Source organism: Pipistrellus hanaki (assembly GCF_964339955.1).
Source record: "Pipistrellus hanaki genome assembly, chromosome: 10".
Taxonomy (NCBI): domain Eukaryota; kingdom Metazoa; phylum Chordata; class Mammalia; order Chiroptera; family Vespertilionidae; genus Pipistrellus; species Pipistrellus hanaki.
The window spans coordinates 56079053-56098204 of NC_140512.1; the positions used below are offsets into that span (position 1 = coordinate 56079053).

The 19152-nt window shown below is 44.2% G+C and overlaps 2 protein-coding genes across 4 annotated transcripts in view; one reads left to right on the forward strand and one right to left on the reverse strand.

The window, feature by feature from the left end:
• Positions 1 to 4232: 4232 nt before the first annotated feature.
• OPN1SW (opsin 1, short wave sensitive) lies at positions 4233 to 7552 on the forward strand (the record flags this gene model as incomplete). Its single annotated transcript, XM_084897656.1, has 5 exons — positions 4233 to 4578; positions 4870 to 5038; positions 5378 to 5543; positions 6189 to 6428; positions 7407 to 7552. 5 exons carry the CDS (start codon positions 4233 to 4235, stop codon positions 7524 to 7526), a joined length of 1041 nt encoding a protein of 346 aa, XP_084753782.1. The 3' UTR covers positions 7527 to 7552.
• A 2916-nt stretch (positions 7553 to 10468) lies between these two features.
• Positions 10469 to 19152, reverse strand: part of CALU (calumenin) — a 28263-nt gene continuing 19579 nt past the window's right edge. Inside the window, exons 3-7 of one of the 3 annotated variants that reach the window (XM_084897659.1) lie at positions 18563 to 18756; positions 15236 to 15402; positions 14474 to 14534; positions 12233 to 12432; positions 10469 to 11102 (exon numbers count right to left, since the gene is read on the reverse strand). In XM_084897659.1, the coding sequence (XP_084753785.1) occupies positions 10998 to 11102; positions 12233 to 12432; positions 14474 to 14534; positions 15236 to 15402; positions 18563 to 18756 (727 nt within the window). In that variant the 3' untranslated portion in view covers positions 10469 to 10997. Of the gene's footprint in view, positions 11103 to 12232; positions 12433 to 14473; positions 14535 to 15235; positions 15403 to 18562; positions 19022 to 19152 lie in introns of all 3 variants that reach the window. The other 2 variants (XM_084897658.1, XM_084897660.1) reach the window with 2 other exon arrangements.

Sequence of the window (19152 nt, forward strand, 5' to 3'; positions counted from 1 at the left end):
TGCCTCTGGAGAGGGGAACTGGGTGGCTGGGAAATAAACTTATTGTTCACCGTATATTCCTTTGTACTTGTTGAATTTTGAGCTCTGGACATATATATAATTCACTCAGGACAGAAATTAAATTATTACAAAGCTAAGCAGCGAGAGGCAATAGGGAGAATGGGGAGAAATGCATTTCAGAGAGCTGACATGTCCCCTGGATCAGGGCAGCCCGGCAGCGCTCATGTGGGCCCCATCCCAACGGTCCCGGCTTCTGTCCACTTCCACACGGTGCTTTGTGTCCACATGGAGGGTGACAGTCAGTAGCTGACCCGATCCTGTGGAACTGGTGTGTCTCCTCAGAAAAGCTGTTGAGGACACGGCTTATTTTATCACGCCAGCGTCTCCTTTGTGAAGTCCCCGAGGGGGCGTATGGTCTGTCATGCTCCCAAGAACAGTTGGTTTGCGTTTCCTTTTTGGACACTGCATTATGGAAATGAGCAGCTGCTGGGAAGCACTAATGTGGTCCATCCGCAGGGGCCTCCCAGGGTGGTCACTTTCAGTTTCATTCCCTTCTCTTCAACTCTCCATCGTTGTTCCTCTTCTTTTGCTCTGATGTTGGATGCATGATTTCCTGTTGTGTCCCCTATATTCCTGCAACCTCTCTTAAACTATTACTGGAAATAAACTATTCCTGGAATAGTAAGCTCCTAAAAAATAGAGAGAACTCTGAAACTCTTCAGAAAATAAGCTCTTTTTCTAGGACTTTCCTTTCTTTCTTTCTTTCTTTCTTTCTTTCTTTCTTTCTTTCTTTCTTTCTTTCTTTCGTTCTTTCGTTCGTTCGTTCGTTCGTTCGTTCTTTCTTTCTTTCCTTTCCTTTCCTTTCCTTTCCTTTCCTTTCCTTTCTTTTCTTTTCTTTTCTTTTCTTTTCTTTTCTCTCTCTCTCTCTCTCTCTCTCTCTCTCTCTCTCTCTCTCTCTCTCTCTCTCTCTCCCTCCCTCCCTCCCTTCCTTCCTTCCTTCCTCCCTTCCTTCCTTCCTTCCTTCCTTCCTTTCTTTCTTACAAAATGAAGGGAAAAACGACTTTTCCATTCAGTTCTGGGCATTTGTAAACCAGTGGTCCTCAGCCAGCAGGGAGGGAGCAGGAGTGATTTTGCCTCTCAGAGGACTTCTGTGTCTGGAGACATGTTTGGTTACTGTCAGATGGAATGGGTGGAGGCCAGGGAGGCTGTGAAACATCCTGCAGTGAGCAGACAGCCCCGCGACAAAGAGCTGTCTGACCCAGCAAGGCTGTGGTTGGGAACCCTGGTCTAGCCATACTTCATATGACCTTCTGTGAAGCATTAGTGTGTTTTAATGTTCCTAACTTAACAATGTGACTTTAAATCTGAAAAGGACACTATGTATTTTAAATAAACTTAAAATGTGTCCTGCTTTTATATCACTATCCTCCTTTTTTACCCCATGCTTCCCTCCCCTACTCCATGACTTCAATGACTCTGGAGATTTTTTGTCCCTTGCTTAGGTGCTAGTGAGACTCTGCTTATCTGCCCCTCTTAGCTGGGGCTAAGTTGCCCTTAACTTGGACACTTTACCTCTATTTATATTAATGAGACAGAGAGAGAGAGAGAGAGAGAGAGAGAGAGAGAGAGAGAGAGAGAGAGAGATCTGTAGTCCCACTTAGTTATGCATTCATTGGTTGCTTCTTGTATGTGCCCAGGCCAGAGATGGAACCCATTCAGAGATGGTGTATTGGGTTGACACTCTAACCAACTGGGCCACCCTGCCAGGGCCTGTCCTCACTCTGAAGTGCGTGGAACAGGGTGAGAAGGGACTGTCTGGAAGGTGACGGAACAGGGGGAGGCCAAAGCGCAGCCACAGGCCCTGGACTGGGGGTAAGAAGGCCTGGGTCTTCCCACCACATCACTTTGGGCAGAACCTAAGCCCAGGGGCTGCCCTGGCAGGCTCCTGTCAGAACCGTTTGCAGAGGCGGGCAGCTCCGCAGAGCCCAGCAGATAGACCGCTGAGGCTGACTCACTGCACTCAGCCAGGGCCATGTGTCCTGTCCAAACCCTGCCGTAAGGGCTGGCCTCTGTCTGGCCCAGGTCCCAAAGGCCTGCCAGGGGAAGGGCTGTGCTGACTCAGACAATCTAGTGGAGGGACTTTGCAGTCCCCAGGCCCTTACTTAGCTGGGTCTCTGGCAGAGCCCCACCTGCGGGGAGTGTCTGAGGGGAGTGTGTGGAGAAATGTCAGTCTTTCAGAAGCGGCTGACAAGTCTCCAGCTAGCTTTTCCAGCTCAGCATTCCAGGGACATGGATTTTAGTCGTAAGGTGTGGCACCGTGGGAGTTTCGGATGGAAAGGCTGGTGTTGGTCCAGCTGCTTTAGCTTGGCGGGAGTCAAGCTCAAGCTCAAATCTCTGCTCAGTTTTCACCCAGCTCTCCCTTTTGCTGGGGTCCTTGGAGATGCTCCATGAAGAGCTCAGCAGTAAGTGGTTGGCAAACTGCGGCTTGAGAGCCACATGTGGCTCTTTGGCCCCTTGAGTGTGGCTCTTGCACAAAATACCATGGCCTGGGCGAGTCTATTTTGAAGAAGTGGCGTTAGAAGAAGTTTAAGTTTAAAAAATTTGGCTCTCAAAAGAAATTTCAGTCGTTGTACTGTTGACATTTGGCTCTGATGACTAATGAGTTTGCCTACCACTGGCCTAGGGGTTTGAGGGGAGTTAGTATGTGGATTTGAAGGCTTCCCTCTCTGTGGCTCCTTCCGTGCAGGAAGCCCACCTCCCACTTTCTGTGGCTCTGGAGCCCCAGACTCTGTCCTTGGACTCTTCAAGCCAACAAAGGCTGTCCCTTGTCCTTTAGACAGAGGAGTGCCCTGGGAAAAACCCATTTCAATGCAGTTGGCTCCTTTCATTCACGTGTGGTGTCTTTTCGGTTTCTGCTGCTTTGGGCACTTTGCAGTGCTTTCAAGTCGTTGTTTTGTTTGTTTTGTCCAGAGTTTATAATTCTTGCCCTTGGGGGATTCATCAAAGATCTCCTGCTCTGCCATTACGGACTATCCTCTCACTTTTAACTTACCTAGATGCAACGTGTGTCACTTTTATCCATGCATCTATCGCTTGCTGAGGTGGGGAAGAGGATGCCGCCATCAGGGCTGAAGTGTCGTGTCGAGTGTAAGTGGAGGTGGAGCGTAGCACACTGGCATCCTGGGGTGGGCTTCACAGAGGGGTCTTGACCAGATAGGCTGGGAAGGCTGGGCGGGACGTGGGTGAGCAGACGGGAGTAAAGACTGTGGCAGCTTGGGCACTGCTGGGCTAAGGGCAGAGACAGGCATAAACGTGATATGAGAGGGACAGTGCTCCAACCAACTTCAGCCTGGCTGTTGGGGGGGTGGGGGGTAAGGGGTGGGGGTCTGATCAGGAAAGGTAGACTCTCCCGGCAGACTCAATGTGGAGAAACAGAGGCAGCGGATGCTTTCGACGGTACCCTTCCACGAAGGCTGTGCACTAAGGTGCTCCCAGGACATTCCCCATTCCCCGTCCCTCCCTGCAGCCGAGGCTGGATCCAGGCTGGTCCAGAGCCCCAGGTCTCTGGAGAGGGAGACTTAGGGGCAACTTCCATCAAGGGGCAGATGGGATGCAGACACCTAAAAGGACGGGGTGGTGCCAGAAGCTAAACCAAGTGGGTGCCCTTGAGAGGGCCAGTCAAAGGGAAAATGAAAGAGTGGTGGAAGCCCTGGCCAGTGGGCTCAGTTGATTGGGCATTGTCCTGGGCACCGAAAGGTTGCCAGGGTTTCAGGCTCAATTGCCAGTGGAGAGCGTGCAGGAGGCAGCCAATGGATGTTTCACTCTCCCATAAATAATTCTCTCTCTTCCCCTTCCCCTCTCTCTCTAAAAATCAATAAAAAATATATTTTTAAAAAGTGACGTAAGCATCTTTACTAAATATGGGCCAGCATCTCCTAGGCTCCGTGAGCTGACTCTTGTTCATCCCAGTCCCCAGGATTGCATGTCCAGATTCTTTGAGCCCAATCTTTTATCCTCTGAAGGATACACAATCGGCTTTGGGGCTGCCAAAGGAGGCTTAGGTGGGGGTTTGGGGGGTCTCTAATCCCAAACTTGGTCCTTAGGAGGCTTAGGATCAGCACTGACCATTCAGGGAACCCACGAGTGGCTTTGACGGATGGGTTCTTTGGCGAGTTGTGGGAAGGATAATTTATAAGAGGAGTGAGAGGGGGTGGGGGACATCCATAAGCAAAATGTCAGGGGAGGAGGAGTTTTATCTGTTCAAGAACATCTCCCCGGTGGGACCGTGGGACGGGCCTCAGTACCACATCGCCCCGGTCTGGGCCTTCCACCTCCAGGCAGCTTTCATGGGCTTTGTGTTCTTCGCAGGGACCCCACTCAATGCCACGGTGCTGGTGGCCACCCTGCGCTACAAGAAGCTGAGGCAGCCCCTCAACTATATTCTGGTCAACGTGTCCCTGGGCGGCTTCCTCTTCTGCATCTTCTCCGTCTTCACCGTCTTCATTGCCAGCTGCCAGGGATACTTCGTCTTCGGCCGCCATGTTTGTGCTCTGGAGGCCTTCCTGGGCTCTACAGCAGGTACTGCAGGGGAAGGGGGATGGGGGAGGCAGAGGACACCGAGCTTGGATTGGAACCAGGGACCGGCCCGCCCACCCAGAGTGCATCCCAAAAGAGGCATCTAGGGGAGTCTGGTGCTCTTCTGCATATTGGAATACAAAGCCTAGACTAGAAATCTGACCCACTGCATCCCAAATTCTACCCCAACCCTTAGTCCAACCCTGTCTCCCCGCGCTTGCCCCACTCTGTAATCCCCTCCACCTGCCAGGCTGGGTGGGCTGTCCGCCCCATTACTTTCGTGTCTTACTACAGGTCTGGTCACGGGCTGGTCGCTGGCCTTCCTGGCCTTTGAACGCTACATTGTCGTCTGTAAGCCCTTCGGCAGCTTCCGCTTCAGCTCCAGGCACGCCCTGATGGTGGTCCTGGCCACCTGGACCATTGGCATTGGCGTCTCCATCCCACCTTTCTTCGGCTGGAGCCGGTGAGAGCCGGGGCAGTGATGCTGACATAGCTAGGAGCTGAGGCTGGTGTGGGTGGAAAGAGTTGTGTATAAGCCTTTTTTATCTCTAATTTTTAAAGAACTGGTGGAGCAGGTGAAAGGAAGGGCTGTGGGAGATAAGTCCTAAAGTTTACTCTTCAGTTCAAATTGCTATGTCCTTCGCTGGTGAGGGCAGAAGACCCTTCCTGCCCAGGCACTGGGCATCCTCTGGGTTCTACATGGAGCACCCACTCCAGGAATCTCGGCTCCCACTCCATGTTCTTGTGGCGGCCCCCGCAGGGAGCCAGTGCTGGCCAGTGGGTGAGTGTGTGATCCCTACAGGTTCATCCCCGAGGGCCTGCAGTGTTCCTGTGGCCCCGACTGGTACACCGTGGGCACCAAATACCGCAGCGAGTACTACACCTGGTTCCTCTTCATCTTCTGCTTCATCGTGCCTCTCTCCCTCATCTGCTTCTCCTACGCTCAGTTGCTGGGGGCCCTTAGAGCTGTGAGTGGCTTTTGTGAGGGTCAGGGGGCTCCAGGTGAGAGGGAAGAGTGGGGGAGTGTTCTAGAACATATCTGGAAATGCCATAGCCAGGTAGAAGGGATTTCTAAAAGGAGAAAAAAAAATCCCTAGCCAGTTTTGCTCCGTGGTTAGAGCATTGGCCTGCAGACTGAAGGGTCCTGGGTTCAATTCTGGTCAAGGACACGAACCTCAGTTGCAGGCTCCTCCCCAGACCAGGCCCTGGTTGGGGCTCATGCAGGAGGCAACCAATCGATGTGTTTCTCTCACATCGATATTTCTGTCTCTCCCTCTCTCTAAAAATCAATGGAAAAATATCCTCGGGTGAGAATTGAAAAAATAATAATAAAATAAAAGCAAAGAAGGAAGTGGGGAGAGGCAGAATGATGAAAAGGAATGGAGACTAAGGTGGAGTCACCTCTGCTCAAATATAGGTGTCAGGACATGCATGTGACCCTCCCAGTGTTACAGAGCCTCCTTCCTCCTTCCTCAAGGATCAGGAGCGCCATGGGGACTAGGCCAGAAACGGGCAGAAGAGAGGCCATTGGAGCAGGTGCCGCCCCTGGTAGAAAACAAAACCTTCCGAAGACCTGGGGGTTGAGGGTGTGGTGTTCTCTGTGCTCCCCCCAGGTTGCAGCCCAGCAGCAGGAGTCGGCTTCCACCCAGAAGGCTGAGCGGGAGGTGAGCCGCATGGTGGTGGTGATGGTGGGGTCCTTTTGTCTCTGTTATGTGCCCTATGCTGCGCTGGCCATGTACATGGTCAACAACCGTAACCACGGGCTAGACTTGCGGCTTGTCACCATCCCTGCCTTCTTCTCCAAGAGTGCATGCGTCTACAACCCCATCATCTACTGCTTCATGAATAAGCAGGTAAAGCTCCTCATTTACATTCCTGGGAGACCCTAGTGCATAGGACCTGGTTCTTGTCACCAACGACTTTTAAGTCGGAGTACCTTCGACTGCACTCAGAGGTGAACAAGGGAAGCCACAGACACCCTCAGTGGCCTAGGAAGGCCGTTGTGAGCACAGGGAAGGTGTGGTCATGGAGACAGTATCATAGGACCCTGGGAAGACAGAACCTGAGCCGTAAGAATTGAGTTGCTCCAAAGGACAGGATACGTGAAAAGGTTTTCTGTTTTATTGGAAAACTGATAGTTCCCTTACATTCTAGTCCGTCCAATTGAATTCTTAATCCTTTCTTGTCCAACTTCTAGCCCGCAGGAGCATGTGGGGAGCACAGAAATCATGTGCATAAAAATCTAAAGCAGCTTATCAGCTGAAGGTCCCAGGTGGCCTATCCCTCAATTCCTAAATCTAAGCTTAAAAAAAAAAAAAAAAAAAAAAAAAAGCAACAATAAAAAATTAAGACAAATCTAGGAGAGTTCCTGTCTTGAGAATTAAGTTATTTTATTTCTTCAATTCCTGAGATGGATTCAAAACGAATGTGAAATCTGGATGGGGACAATTGGCAATCCTTTCCCCATCGGAAGGACCTTGTAGGAGTGGGGGAGGGTGGGTGGGTGGACCTGCTCTAGGGCTGCTTCTGACAGTGCTCCCAGGAGGCAGGCTAGTTTTTTTTTTTTTTTTTTTTTTTTTTTTCCCAACAGTGAGTTAGCCAGAATGTGTAGGATTATGTAGACAAGCAGCAAGAAGTCTTGGACTGGAGTCTAAGCAGTCTCAGGTCTGGGAAGATATACTCAAAGCCACCAGAGGAGATCCTGGGCATTAGACATTATTCAAGGCATTATTTGGGGATTTAAGAGAAATTTCTTCCCATAGTTCCTGATGTTATCTCCTCTGTGCTGGTCTGCCAAGGGGGCTATCTCCAATTCTGCCCTCTCTCTCCAGTTCCGGGCTTGCATGATGGAGATGGTGTGTAGGAAGTCCATGACAGATGAGTCTGACATGTCCGGCTCCCAGAAAACAGAAGTTTCCACTCTCTCTCCTAGCCAAGTGGGCCCCAGCTAGGGCGCCATATTGGACTATTTGCAGCAATTAGGATTTTACATTTAAGGGAATTTCTACTTTCTCTGCTAAAACCCAAACTACTAACCTTGCTGGAAACAGATGGGAAGGGGAGTGGTGACCATTTTGGGGGATCGATTTTCCATTTTCCTATTATTTCCCTTCTTACCTACAAAGCAACTGTTCCAGCTGGGTCCATCTCAGAACACATCAAAGGCCTTTGCAGCAATCATGTTTCTACTAAGTGGCAAGATTCACAGCACTTGCAGACTCATCTCTAAATACTACAAGGCATCTATAAATTATCTCCCTTTTCAGTAACATTATTTCCCTCCTGGGGTTCTGTTCTGAGACGATACATTCTGAGAAAACACCTTAGAAATAAGAGAGGCTTAAAAGACAAATAAAACCTTTAGTAGGTCCCAAATATGAGTTTGAACAAAAATTTTTTTTCTAAATATATTTTTTATTGATTTTAAATAGAAAGGAATTGAGAGGGATAGAGAGTTAGAAACGTTGATGAGAGAGAAACATCGACCAGCTGCCTCTTGCACATCCCCCACTGGGGACATGCCCACAACCAAGGCACATGCCCTTGACCGGAATCGAACCCGGGACGTTTCAATCCGCAGTCCGATGCTCTATCCACTGAGCCAAACCGGTTTCGGCTGAACAAATTTCTTTGTTACATGGTATATGCTAGCATGGCTTACTCGTGTTTCCTTTCCCTCTCCCCACTTATTTGGCTAAACATATATATTTATCTTAAGAGGTGTATTTTACTAAAGTTAACAGTTTAATTCACTTTATGTTCTCAAAATAAAATTGCACATCTTGGTATCATTTATAAACCACACCAAAATGTTCAAAAAACTGTTTTACCTTATATTTTATACTTCCTTTTTGAAAAAAGATTCTTTTTGAAATAAAAATCAAGATAAATGTGTGTATTCAGGTGTGGCTTGTTTGGAGTCAGATACATAGGCAATGAGCAGTTATACAGCCAAAGGGAAGAGAGGATTACAACTGCAGCAAGGACACCAGATTTCAGGAACAGAAGGAAAGAGTAGCCAATTGGGAAGAAGTCAGTGACTTCTTTGGTTGAGGAGGGTACATAAACCTTCCAGGAGAGCTCCTTCTCTGACATTTTAGAGTACTCACAATTCTGAGCAAGCATTCTATTTTTTAAGTGAATAAAGGCGACACATACTCCACAACGAATGTAAACAGTTTTATTTAGAAACAGATAGGTACCTGTTTGCATTATAGAATATAAAACTTGGTTTACACTCTATAAAAAATAACCAACATTCAAATTCAAGAGAGCTAGCACTCACAGGACATACAATATGGGTGTGCAGCGACTGTCCACCAGCCCCAGGCTTGATTTAAACAAACAAACAAACAAAAAACAATCCAAGGGGATCATTCGAGATTTGAGTACAATGCTTGCTGCTGAGCAGCCAGCAGTTGCTGTCTCAGCAGCTGAAGGTTTGCTTTCTGTGTGACTGTAACATAGGCCCGAGTTCTCTGCCCTGTGAGCTGCGAGGCTCTCCTGCCAGTCCTGGTGTGCTCTAACGAAGCCAGGATTGGTGGCACTATTAGTTATCTCTGGTCTTAACAAGAAAAATGGGGGATCTGGAAGGCAGAGAATTTCCATGCCCCTTATATGGGGATTAAACTTAAAAGAGTATATCTACTCTCAAGAGCTCAATGCAAAGGCTGGGGTGAAGTTACAGGATATCTGGCTTTTCACCAGGCCAAGTAGCCCACCTCAACATGATCATGGAAGACCAAAGGATACACCTAAGTTCAGGTTATAATAATCACCCAGCACCACCCAAATATTATCCAGAAAGATATATGAAATAATAAAGGTTAGATATATATATTTATCTTAGTAACCTGAGGGCTAACAACTTGGAATACAATAAATTCTCTCAAGAGGTCCACCTGCTAGAAGGGACCAAAAGGACAGTTTGTGTTATGTAAAACAGGGCAGAGTGAGTGGGGAACAGGGCCAGCTTCTTCAGCTCTTTCTACAAGGTCTCTCTGATAAGGAATGGCAATCTGTTGATCCAAGATAAGCTTTTCGTTTGGCAGCGGGTGGTGGGGGAATAGGGAGTGATTGGTGAGAGGCAGGAAGGGTAAGCAACGGTCCTCAAACCCAAGAGCCCTCTCTGCAGGCCTCTCAGCTTCGAGTCTGACTCAAGCTCTCTAGTTGACACAGACACGGCCTGGTGGTAAGTGGTTAGCATTCTGAGGTATGAGGATCTCTGGTAAATTCAGCAGCATGTGGTTTTTAGAAACCGGCCCACAAAATAAAAACACTGCAACACTAATACTGCTATTTAACCACTGTCTGAAAGAGAAGAAGAAGAAAAAAATCCCCACTACATTGGGGGGCTCTAAGCTTTCATATAAGGTGGCCCAAACAATCTTCTCTTTATCTTAGGGTTTCTGAAGAAAGTCCTCATTCAGTGATCTTTTCTCTTGTTAAAGGCACTTTCAATGACATGATTGGAAAGCAGCACATTTAACTGCAGTGAAAGCAAAATTAACTCCTGGGAACATCTGGGGAAATAGGAGCCAAATGGGGCACTTACAGTGATGCAATAGGCAAGACAGTCTTGAGCTCTTCGACAGATGCACTCCCAGACGAAATCGTGTGCCCTGAAAACACTTGTATTTGTCCTTTAGTTTTCCAGTTGTTCCTATTTATAGCTCTGCAAAAAGATCACATTCGTACTTGATTTTCAGGACACTGGCCCTAACTCTTCCTACCACACCTGTGCTTGACAAAATTAGCAAACAGCTAGTCATACAGGAAAGGAGAAAAAAAAAAAAAAGGATGAATAAAATCAAGTTGAGCCAAGTTTTCTTACAGCACAGGGATCTGTCCTTGCCCAGATAATGCCACAATCAGTTGCTGGACCTGTAGCAACTGAATAAAACATATGGCCCCTTCTATTGATGAAATATACCTTCCAATAGGGAAGATTATCATCTTTCCAGATATAAAGAGTGGGGTATATTTTTTCTTTTTCCTCTCTTCCAAACATTTCTTAATGATCTCAGGCTTAAAAAATTAGTTAAGTCAGAATTATAAAAATTACATGGTAAGAGTTGAGAAAGAGTGAAGGGCTAATTTTTGCCTATGAGTTGAGGATCTTAATCCTGCATATCATACTCCCAATCAAGGAACAAATACAAAAATAAAACACCATGTTATACATAATACAAAGTGTAAATCTACAAACACAAGTGTACTAATTAGTTGTTCCTCAGAAGCACAGTTTTCCTCCTGTCCCTTAGAGAGGAGAAGGAATGGGGACGGGATGGTTTTCGTTATGTTTTCTCATGTCTTAAAAAGTTTGTAATAACAGTCTCAGTAGCGCAAACAATTTCATGTGAAACCAGAAGCTGTAAAAATAAATTATTTTTTGAAGAAACGTGGGTTCCTCTGCCTGCAGCTCAGAACTCATCGTGCCGGACTAAGGCTTCACCAAAATCTGTGGCCTGGCTGCCCACAAACAAATCGTACTTGTCAACAATCTCCTCCTTGGTGAGCTTGCCATCCTGAAATCAGAGAACAGTGAATTGAGGCAGATATATTTCCCATCCTAAATTTAGAAACACTACTCTAGAAGAATCAATAGTGGTTTGGCAAGATTTAAGATTCTAATTCCCAGTGAATGATATGTGAACTATACCCTTCACCCCGACCTGTGTACACACACACACACACACACACACACACACACGAACAATACCTCTTTCTTATCAAGAAAGTTAAAAGTGGAAGGCTAGAAATAATATAGCTCAATAACTCAACGCTAGAGATACAGGTTTCTTTAGGAGAGAATGTCCCCCTTTGGAGCAAAAAGTGGACACCTCCTAGATAAGGGTAGACAGTAAAGAACTGGGTGAAATACTTCAAGCAGTCCGCACCTCCATTATGTTCCAGCTACCAATCAGATTCCAGACACAACCCCAAATGAAGGCTCAGATACCATCTAAAAAATTATCTAGGTCACATTCCCAAGGGATGATTGCATGAGTTCCTTTTTCTTAAAAACCTCACAGGTCACAGCACCTGGCTACTGAAGTGACTAAGTAAGACCTCAAAACAGACTGACCCTTAAAAATGCTTCATGACAAGAAACTGCTTTTGAAACTGAAGATTAGCCTAGATAAAAAGAATGTTCAGATACTAAAAATCCCTAAATTTAGATAAGTAGCACCACTCTTTTAATGAACCAAATACCTCAGATAATTAAGGACAATATTAACAGGCTCCAGAAAAAGTTTACTTACAACTTACTACTAAGGACTTAATTCTAAAAAGCATCTTTGATTTAAGAAGGAAATAACCAGCTTTGAGTAGGCAAAATGAATCTGTAACTGGTAAAAGAACAAAGTGAAAAGGAAAGATTCCTGGGGACCCACAGAGAACAGATGATACAGCTGGCAGAGGCTATACACAGAGGTTCTCTTCTGAAGCTAAACGCCTCCAATGCTATGTACACTGGGCAAAGGGATTTCTAAAATGAGATCAGATAGCTAGTGCTGCCCTGTAAGCTTTTAATTACCAACTCAGATTAATTAAGACTGCAAATGCTTTATGTACCTTAATCGGGATTTTTTAGTCAATCCCCTATAAATAGACTTCCATCACTGCTAGATTGTTGGGGCCTGGCCAGACTTACCTTATTTTGGTCTGACTCATAGACTAGGTGCCTGGCTTCTGCTTCTGCATGATCATAATCTGAAGGGAGAATCCAGTCTTTGGTCTCTTCCTTGTCCATCTTTCCATCTCGGTTCTTATCTCGAAACTCAACAAATTGTTCTCTCTCTGTCTTCACCCATTCTGGTTCATCAGCATTTCCATCATGGCTGTACATGTCACCTATGTGCACAGACATACATAGAAAAGATGGGTTTGCCTTTTTCCCACAACTGCTCCATGCTAATGTGGAAGCTAACAGCAGTATTTTAGAGAACTCAGAAAACAAGGTATTTTCCTGAATCTTAAGTGACTTTGCAACAAGAATATTTCCAATTATTAAGTGATATGAAAGCAAAGAGAGTCCTTATCTTAAAAACAAAATAAACAAAAAAACATTGCCTAGCCCAGTGGTTGGCAAACTCATTAGTTAGCAGAGCCAAATATCAACAGTACAACGACTGAAATTTCTTTTGAGAGCTGAAAAACGACTTCTGCGCATGTGCCATGAAGTTTCAATTGCACTGTACGTGCACGCCCGCACGTGGTATTTTGTGGAAGAGCCACACTCAAGGGGCCAAAGAGCCCATGTGGCTCACGAGCCGCAGTTTGCCGACCACTGGCCTAGTCGTATGGCTCAGTAGTTGAGCACTGATCTATGAACTAGGTCATGGTTCCATTCCCGGTCAAGGCGCATGCCTGGGTTGTGGGCTCAATTCCCCAGTGGGGAAATGAGCTCAGTAAATGCACAGAGGCATTTATTTCCACTGTGCTGATGTTTCTCTCTCTCTCTCTCTCTTTCTCTCTCTCTCTCTCTTACTCTTTTCCCTTCCTCTCTGAAAGCAATAAAAACATGTATTTTTAAAAAAAGGGCACAAATAGCCCTAGCTGGTTTGGCTCAATAGATAGAAAGTTGGCATGTGGATTGAATGGTGCCAGGTTCAATTCTGGTCAAGGGCATGTACTTCGGTTACAGGATCCTCCCAGTCCAGGCCCATCAGGGAGCATGCAGGAGGCAACCAATCAATGTGTTTTTCTCACATTGATATTTCTCTCTGTCTTTCCCTCTCTCTTCTACTCTAAGAAACCAATGGAAAAATATCGAGTGAGGATTAAAAAGAGAACCTAAATGGAAAATCTGAATTGAACAGTGAAAACAAAAGGCTCTAAAGAGAAACCAGGAATCCTGGCCCCTTATTCATCCACCTCTCTTTTATTCTATTTCCTATCTTCTTCTCTTGGGTTTCCTTATGCCAATCTAGGTTCCCTCAACTCTTCAGTGTCACTTAGACAGGGCATCCGGGATTACTATCTCAGTGCTGGCCTGTATGGTAGCCACTGGCTACATGTGACTATCGAGGACTTGAAATGTGGCTGGTCCTAACTGAGATGTGCTGTGTGAAATACACTTTTAAAGACTTAGTATGAAAAACAAAAACCCTCAATAGTTTATAATATTGAGATTATAATATTTGGTTACATAAAATATTATTGAAATTAATTTTATGTTTATTTTTTTTAAATATGCTTTTGTTTCTTAAAATATACTTTTACTGATTTCAGAATGGAAAGGAGGGAGAAATAGAAACATCAATGATGAGAGAGAATCACTGACTGGCCGGCTGCCTCCTGCATATGCGCCCCCGCCTCCCTCCATCCCAGGACCGAGCCTGCAACCTGGTATATACCCTTGACCATATCGAACCTGGGACACTTCAGTCCACAGGCCAATGCTCTATCCACTGAGCCAAATGAGCCACGGCTTTTTTTACTGATTTGAGAGGTGTGTGTGTGTGTGGGTGTGTGTGTGTGTGTGTGTGTGTGTGTGTGTGTGAGGGGGACGCGGGAGGGGCAGGGAAGGAAAGAAGAACATTGATATGAGAAAAACATTTATTGGCTGCATCCTGCTCGCCTGACTGGGGATGAGTCCGCAACAAGGGCATGTGCCCTCACCGGGAATTGAACCAGCAGCCTCTCAGTGCATGGGACATTGCTCAACCAAGTGAGCTCAAGGGGCCAGGGCTCTTTTCATATGGCTATGAAAAAGCTAAAATTACGTATGTGGCTCACATTTACATTTTGAATGGACAGTACTGTTACAAATACTTTACCATACCCCTATTCCTCCCACTGGTCTGGCTTAATGTGCTAAAAGTTGACCAATGGGGTAAATTGTCTCTATGGGTGAACATATATCTTCCAAAGCTTCTTAAGAGAAACTTACCAATATATTCTTCTAGATCAATGAAACCATCAGCATTCTTATCTATATCCTCCATTGTTTCCTAGATAGGAGAGATTAGGAAAAGACTATTAAAGTAGTATAAGAGTCAATTTGTTTAGGCAATTATTCATCATCCATAAACACACACACACATACATGTATGTTTATGCTTATATGTAAATGTATGAATTTGGCTAAACCATATAAAATTGCTGTTTTTCTCATAGGAAAATGATAAAATATTATCAATGTTTTATGTTTCAACCTAAAGAACTATGAGTCTTCTTGAAGGAACACTGGCATTGCTTAATAATGAACTATCCACCAAGCCCATGATGATCTGTTGGTCCTAGTCATACAGAAGTCATACTAACAGGAGATGTGATCATTGAGTATATCTATAGCTACAACCTATGTTTTACTGGTAACTGCTTTCAGTGAGAACTATTCAATATTGTTATTACTCAGAACCTGATTACTGGTTATGGGATATTTTAAAATATAGGATTTTTTCTCATGCTTATAAAACCAACAATGAAATGGCAAAATACATTATCTGATGATAAATACTGTCATACTAAAGAGAAAGGCTAAGGCACTTAAGAAAATGACTTGATCTTAGAAAAACAGTGACAGAGCCTGGACTCAAGCTGGCCAACACTTGTATAGCAAGTCATTCTTCTAAACACAGAGGAAAGGGGAAAGACTTGTAAGTAGCAAACAGAAACCACATTTCTATTGAGAATCTTTGCTGTCACCCACCTGTACTACTATATCTTTCATGTAATCATACTCTTCAGGGTGCAGGAAAGCTGTGAATTCCTCCTTTGTGGCAATGAGGTCTCCATCCTTGTCTGCCATTTTAAACCTCCGTTCATCTCTAACCATCATCTGTTTATAGTTAAATCCATCATCAGGGTCTGGGTCATCTAAAAAACAAAAATTTAGGTTAAATCTTAAAAGACTTCCAAAAAGTGTGAAAATGTGTGGGCTAGGAAATCAATTTCCAAGAAAGATAGACCAAATAATGAAGAAATACCTCTTGATTACACAGATCAATTGCAGCAGGAGAGACATTCATTCAGTTTTGGTAATCAGAGTCAGGTCCAAATCAAATATTTGCCATTCAACATGGAGCCCTGGCTCCTGGGCTACATAACCCACTACATAATTCTTCAGTTATTGGGGGTTGAGGCTGTTTGGGGACTTGAGTTTTCTAGTTATGTCTGAGGTGCAGTGATGATTCTAAAGTCATACAGTCTGGGTTTGGATCCAAACTTGAATCCACACTTCCCAGCTGTGTGACCTTGGGCAAGTAACCTAACTGTGCTTCAATCTACTCATCTGTAAAATGAAGATGATAATGGTTCCAGCCCCATAGGACTATTGAAGTTTAAATGAGCAAATAAATATAGATGCCTGGCAGATAGTTGGCCTCCAATAAATGTTAGCTATTGCTATTTTTATTAAACAGTAGGCAGGCCCCCACTAAGAAGCTAGATATCAAAGGTCTTCTTTCCCATTATAGGCCACTTGGATTCAAGCAATAGAACATCACCTCTTTGAAAGTAAGATACTACATTAAAATGTGAGGAATGATTATTCCTGTAACATACTGACCAAATAAAAAAGATATGGTACTAGTTTTATAAAAAGACACATGGGGCCCCTTTAATATCACACTGCTAACTTTTAACACTGTAGTTTAACCTATCTATACTTTAAGAAATGTTAAAAAAAAAAAAAAAAAAAAGACTATTGCTCTATTTTGAGAGAGCAGCTTGAAGCTTTATTCTTTGTTGAGTGTCAAAACTCAGTAAGAGTTTATTGAATCGTGAGATTTTGGGGACCATATATGTGTATATTCAAAGCTATGAATAGGCTTAAAGAAAAATATTACTTTTCTCATATACTAAACATTTAGTAATGTTTTACTATCAACTACGTAGCATAAACAAGACAACTTATACATTAAGACTAGATTCTCAGCTAGAGTCCTTCTCCATAGGGTAAAAAAACATGGTGATTGTAATCAAGAAGGCTGTAAATGTGCACATACATAAGTATGAAAAAGGAAGACATAAACTTCCTGTTTTTTGACGTTGTTTTTTTTTTTTTTTTTTCTTCTCCAAAGACTAAACTCCTGTGCCTAAGTACCACACTCGGGGTGCTGTATCTGTCCTAAGTACCAGCCTGCTCACAGCTTTGGGTAGGCTCTTGATCTAATTTTGTTATAGGCATGGCGGATCTTTGTTTTTCATATTTTATTATACTTGTGGCAGAGATAGTGTTCCTGGTCCTTTGGTGGAAAGAAGATTCATTTAGACAGTTTTTAATTAAAAGCTAAGATGATTTTACCCAAACTCTAAACGAAATCAAGAACATACTGACGAAACACTCCTCAGCACTTCTGTAAGACAACTCATTATCCCCTGGGTACTGCCCACCCGCTTGCCTCCTGGAAAAGATGCCTTATAAAGACATTGCTTCTCCAGCCAGTGCTTCAGCTTATGCAGCCTCAGTCAGGAGAAATGCCCATTACATCGAATCATTTGCCCTGTGAGCTAACAGAGCTCTCAACAGATTTTTATGCACATAATCATACAAAGAGTTTAAGATAATTCTGGGCAGCCACTGAGTGCCTAGGTCTGAGCTGAGATTTATTAACACACCATTCTGTTTAGATCACCAACAGCCTGCCCTTTGTTTTGTATTTATAATTAATTCCAAATAAACCAGGAGCATGTTGGGTGCCAGCCAGAAAGAAAGAAGCACGAATGCCTCTCCATCTGCCCTGACTTTTTAATACACGTGTTCTTAATTGGGTGAAGTCTATGTTTGGTTCTTGGCGAAGTGTCAAGCTTGGAAAGAGACTGCCACTTTAGTCTCAGGAATGAGAACAAGCCAACACAGAAATAAAAATCTCTTCACTAGAAATGCATGCAGGTCCGGTAATTAACACGGACAGCTGGCTATCTAGCGGGGGAAACAGACCGTTAAACACTCAATGTCAGAGGTGGAAAACACCTGCTTCAATGCAGAAATGTGTCTAGTTTTTGAGATAAAAATGCAAGAAGGAATATTTATACATTCCTGTCTCAATTGTAACCATGTACAATAGGGGAATCTCAGTAACAGAAACACCCTCATCAACTCAGTAAGATCGCCACCTAGCATTCAGTAGCAGGAAAGTGTATTAATTATAAGAAAGTTACTAACAGGTGGACAAGCACACAAGCTACCAAATCATCAGAAAGCAATCAAAATCATTTATTTGCCTTGAAGCATTTGCAAAGCAGGCTGATAAACTCATGTGCCAGAGAAAACAAATGGGAATTTTTTATTTCTAAACTTCAGTAAGCAGGCATACTGAAATAGTTGAATTTTATCAAGGAAAGCTGTGGTTGATCTTATTAAGGAAAGACTCATTTTCCTCCTATTTTCACCAGTTATAAAGGAATCTAATTTGGTTTGAGTTTCAGGTCCAACACCTTAATGTGACCATGTGAAGAGAAATATCAAAGCCTTTTTTTTTTTTTTTTTATTGTTGGAACAATGCAGCCTTTTAAACAAGATCTAACATGGTTTCTTTGAGGGATGACAGAAAGAAAACACGGTACATGTATATCTAAAAAGCTAAAGATAGCCCAAACCGGTTAGGCTCCGTGGACAGAGCACCGGCCTGCAGACTGAAAGGTCCCCAGGTTCGATTCCGGTCAAGGGCATGTACCTTGGTTGCAGGCACATCCCCAGTAGGAGAGTGCAGGAGGCAGCTGATCGATGTTTCTCTCTCATTGATGTTTCTAACTCTCTCTCCCTCTCCCTTCCTTTCTGTAAAAAAAAATTTAAAAATAAGTAAATAAATAAAATGCTAAAGATGTAGAAGACTCCAGACCTTCAAAAACCAAAATTAAACAAATTTTAAAAAACACACAGTATACAAATTTAAAATTAATAAAATAAAGGGAAATCAGCTCAGCAGTGAGCTAGTGAAGGTAAACAGTTCCTCCCTTCCCTGCACTGCGTGACCCATTTGTTTTTTTTGACTCAAGACCATGGGTTCTGCCAGGCTGACATCTTGCCCCTTACCCAGGTAAGTGCCATAAGTCACGTTCCTGTACTCATCCCAGGAGATTAAGCCGTCTTGACTCAAATCAAACTCCTGCCATTGGTTTTCAACATTGTCATATATGTATTTCTTCTGGGCATGCTTAATCCAGGATTTCAGCTCCCCCTCCGTCACAAACCCATCTTTATCCACGTCTATTTTATCTACAATCATTCTACAAGACAAAACAGTTACGTTTCAAGGTGCCAGTTCCACAAGCTTTTCCCCCAGGTGGCAGGGACCTACCTAAGACGTAGCCGTAGGTGGCATTTTTATATTCCTCCCAGGAAACGAGGCCGTCCTCATTGAGGTCATGCCCCTTCCACTGTCGCTCTACATCCTCGTAAATCCAGCGCTTTTGTGCAAACTTAATCCAGTCTTTGAGCTCATCCACAGTGACAAACCCGTCCTTGTCGCCATCTATTTTACTTACAATCTTTCTGTAGAAAACGTAGAGAAATCCAGCAAGAGGTTAAAAGGACACAAGGCTCTGGGTTTACTTAGCCAGATGTGTGCTGTGACAACAGATGTTGGTGCCCAAGATTAAAGCATGGAAATAAAAATTGTCCTC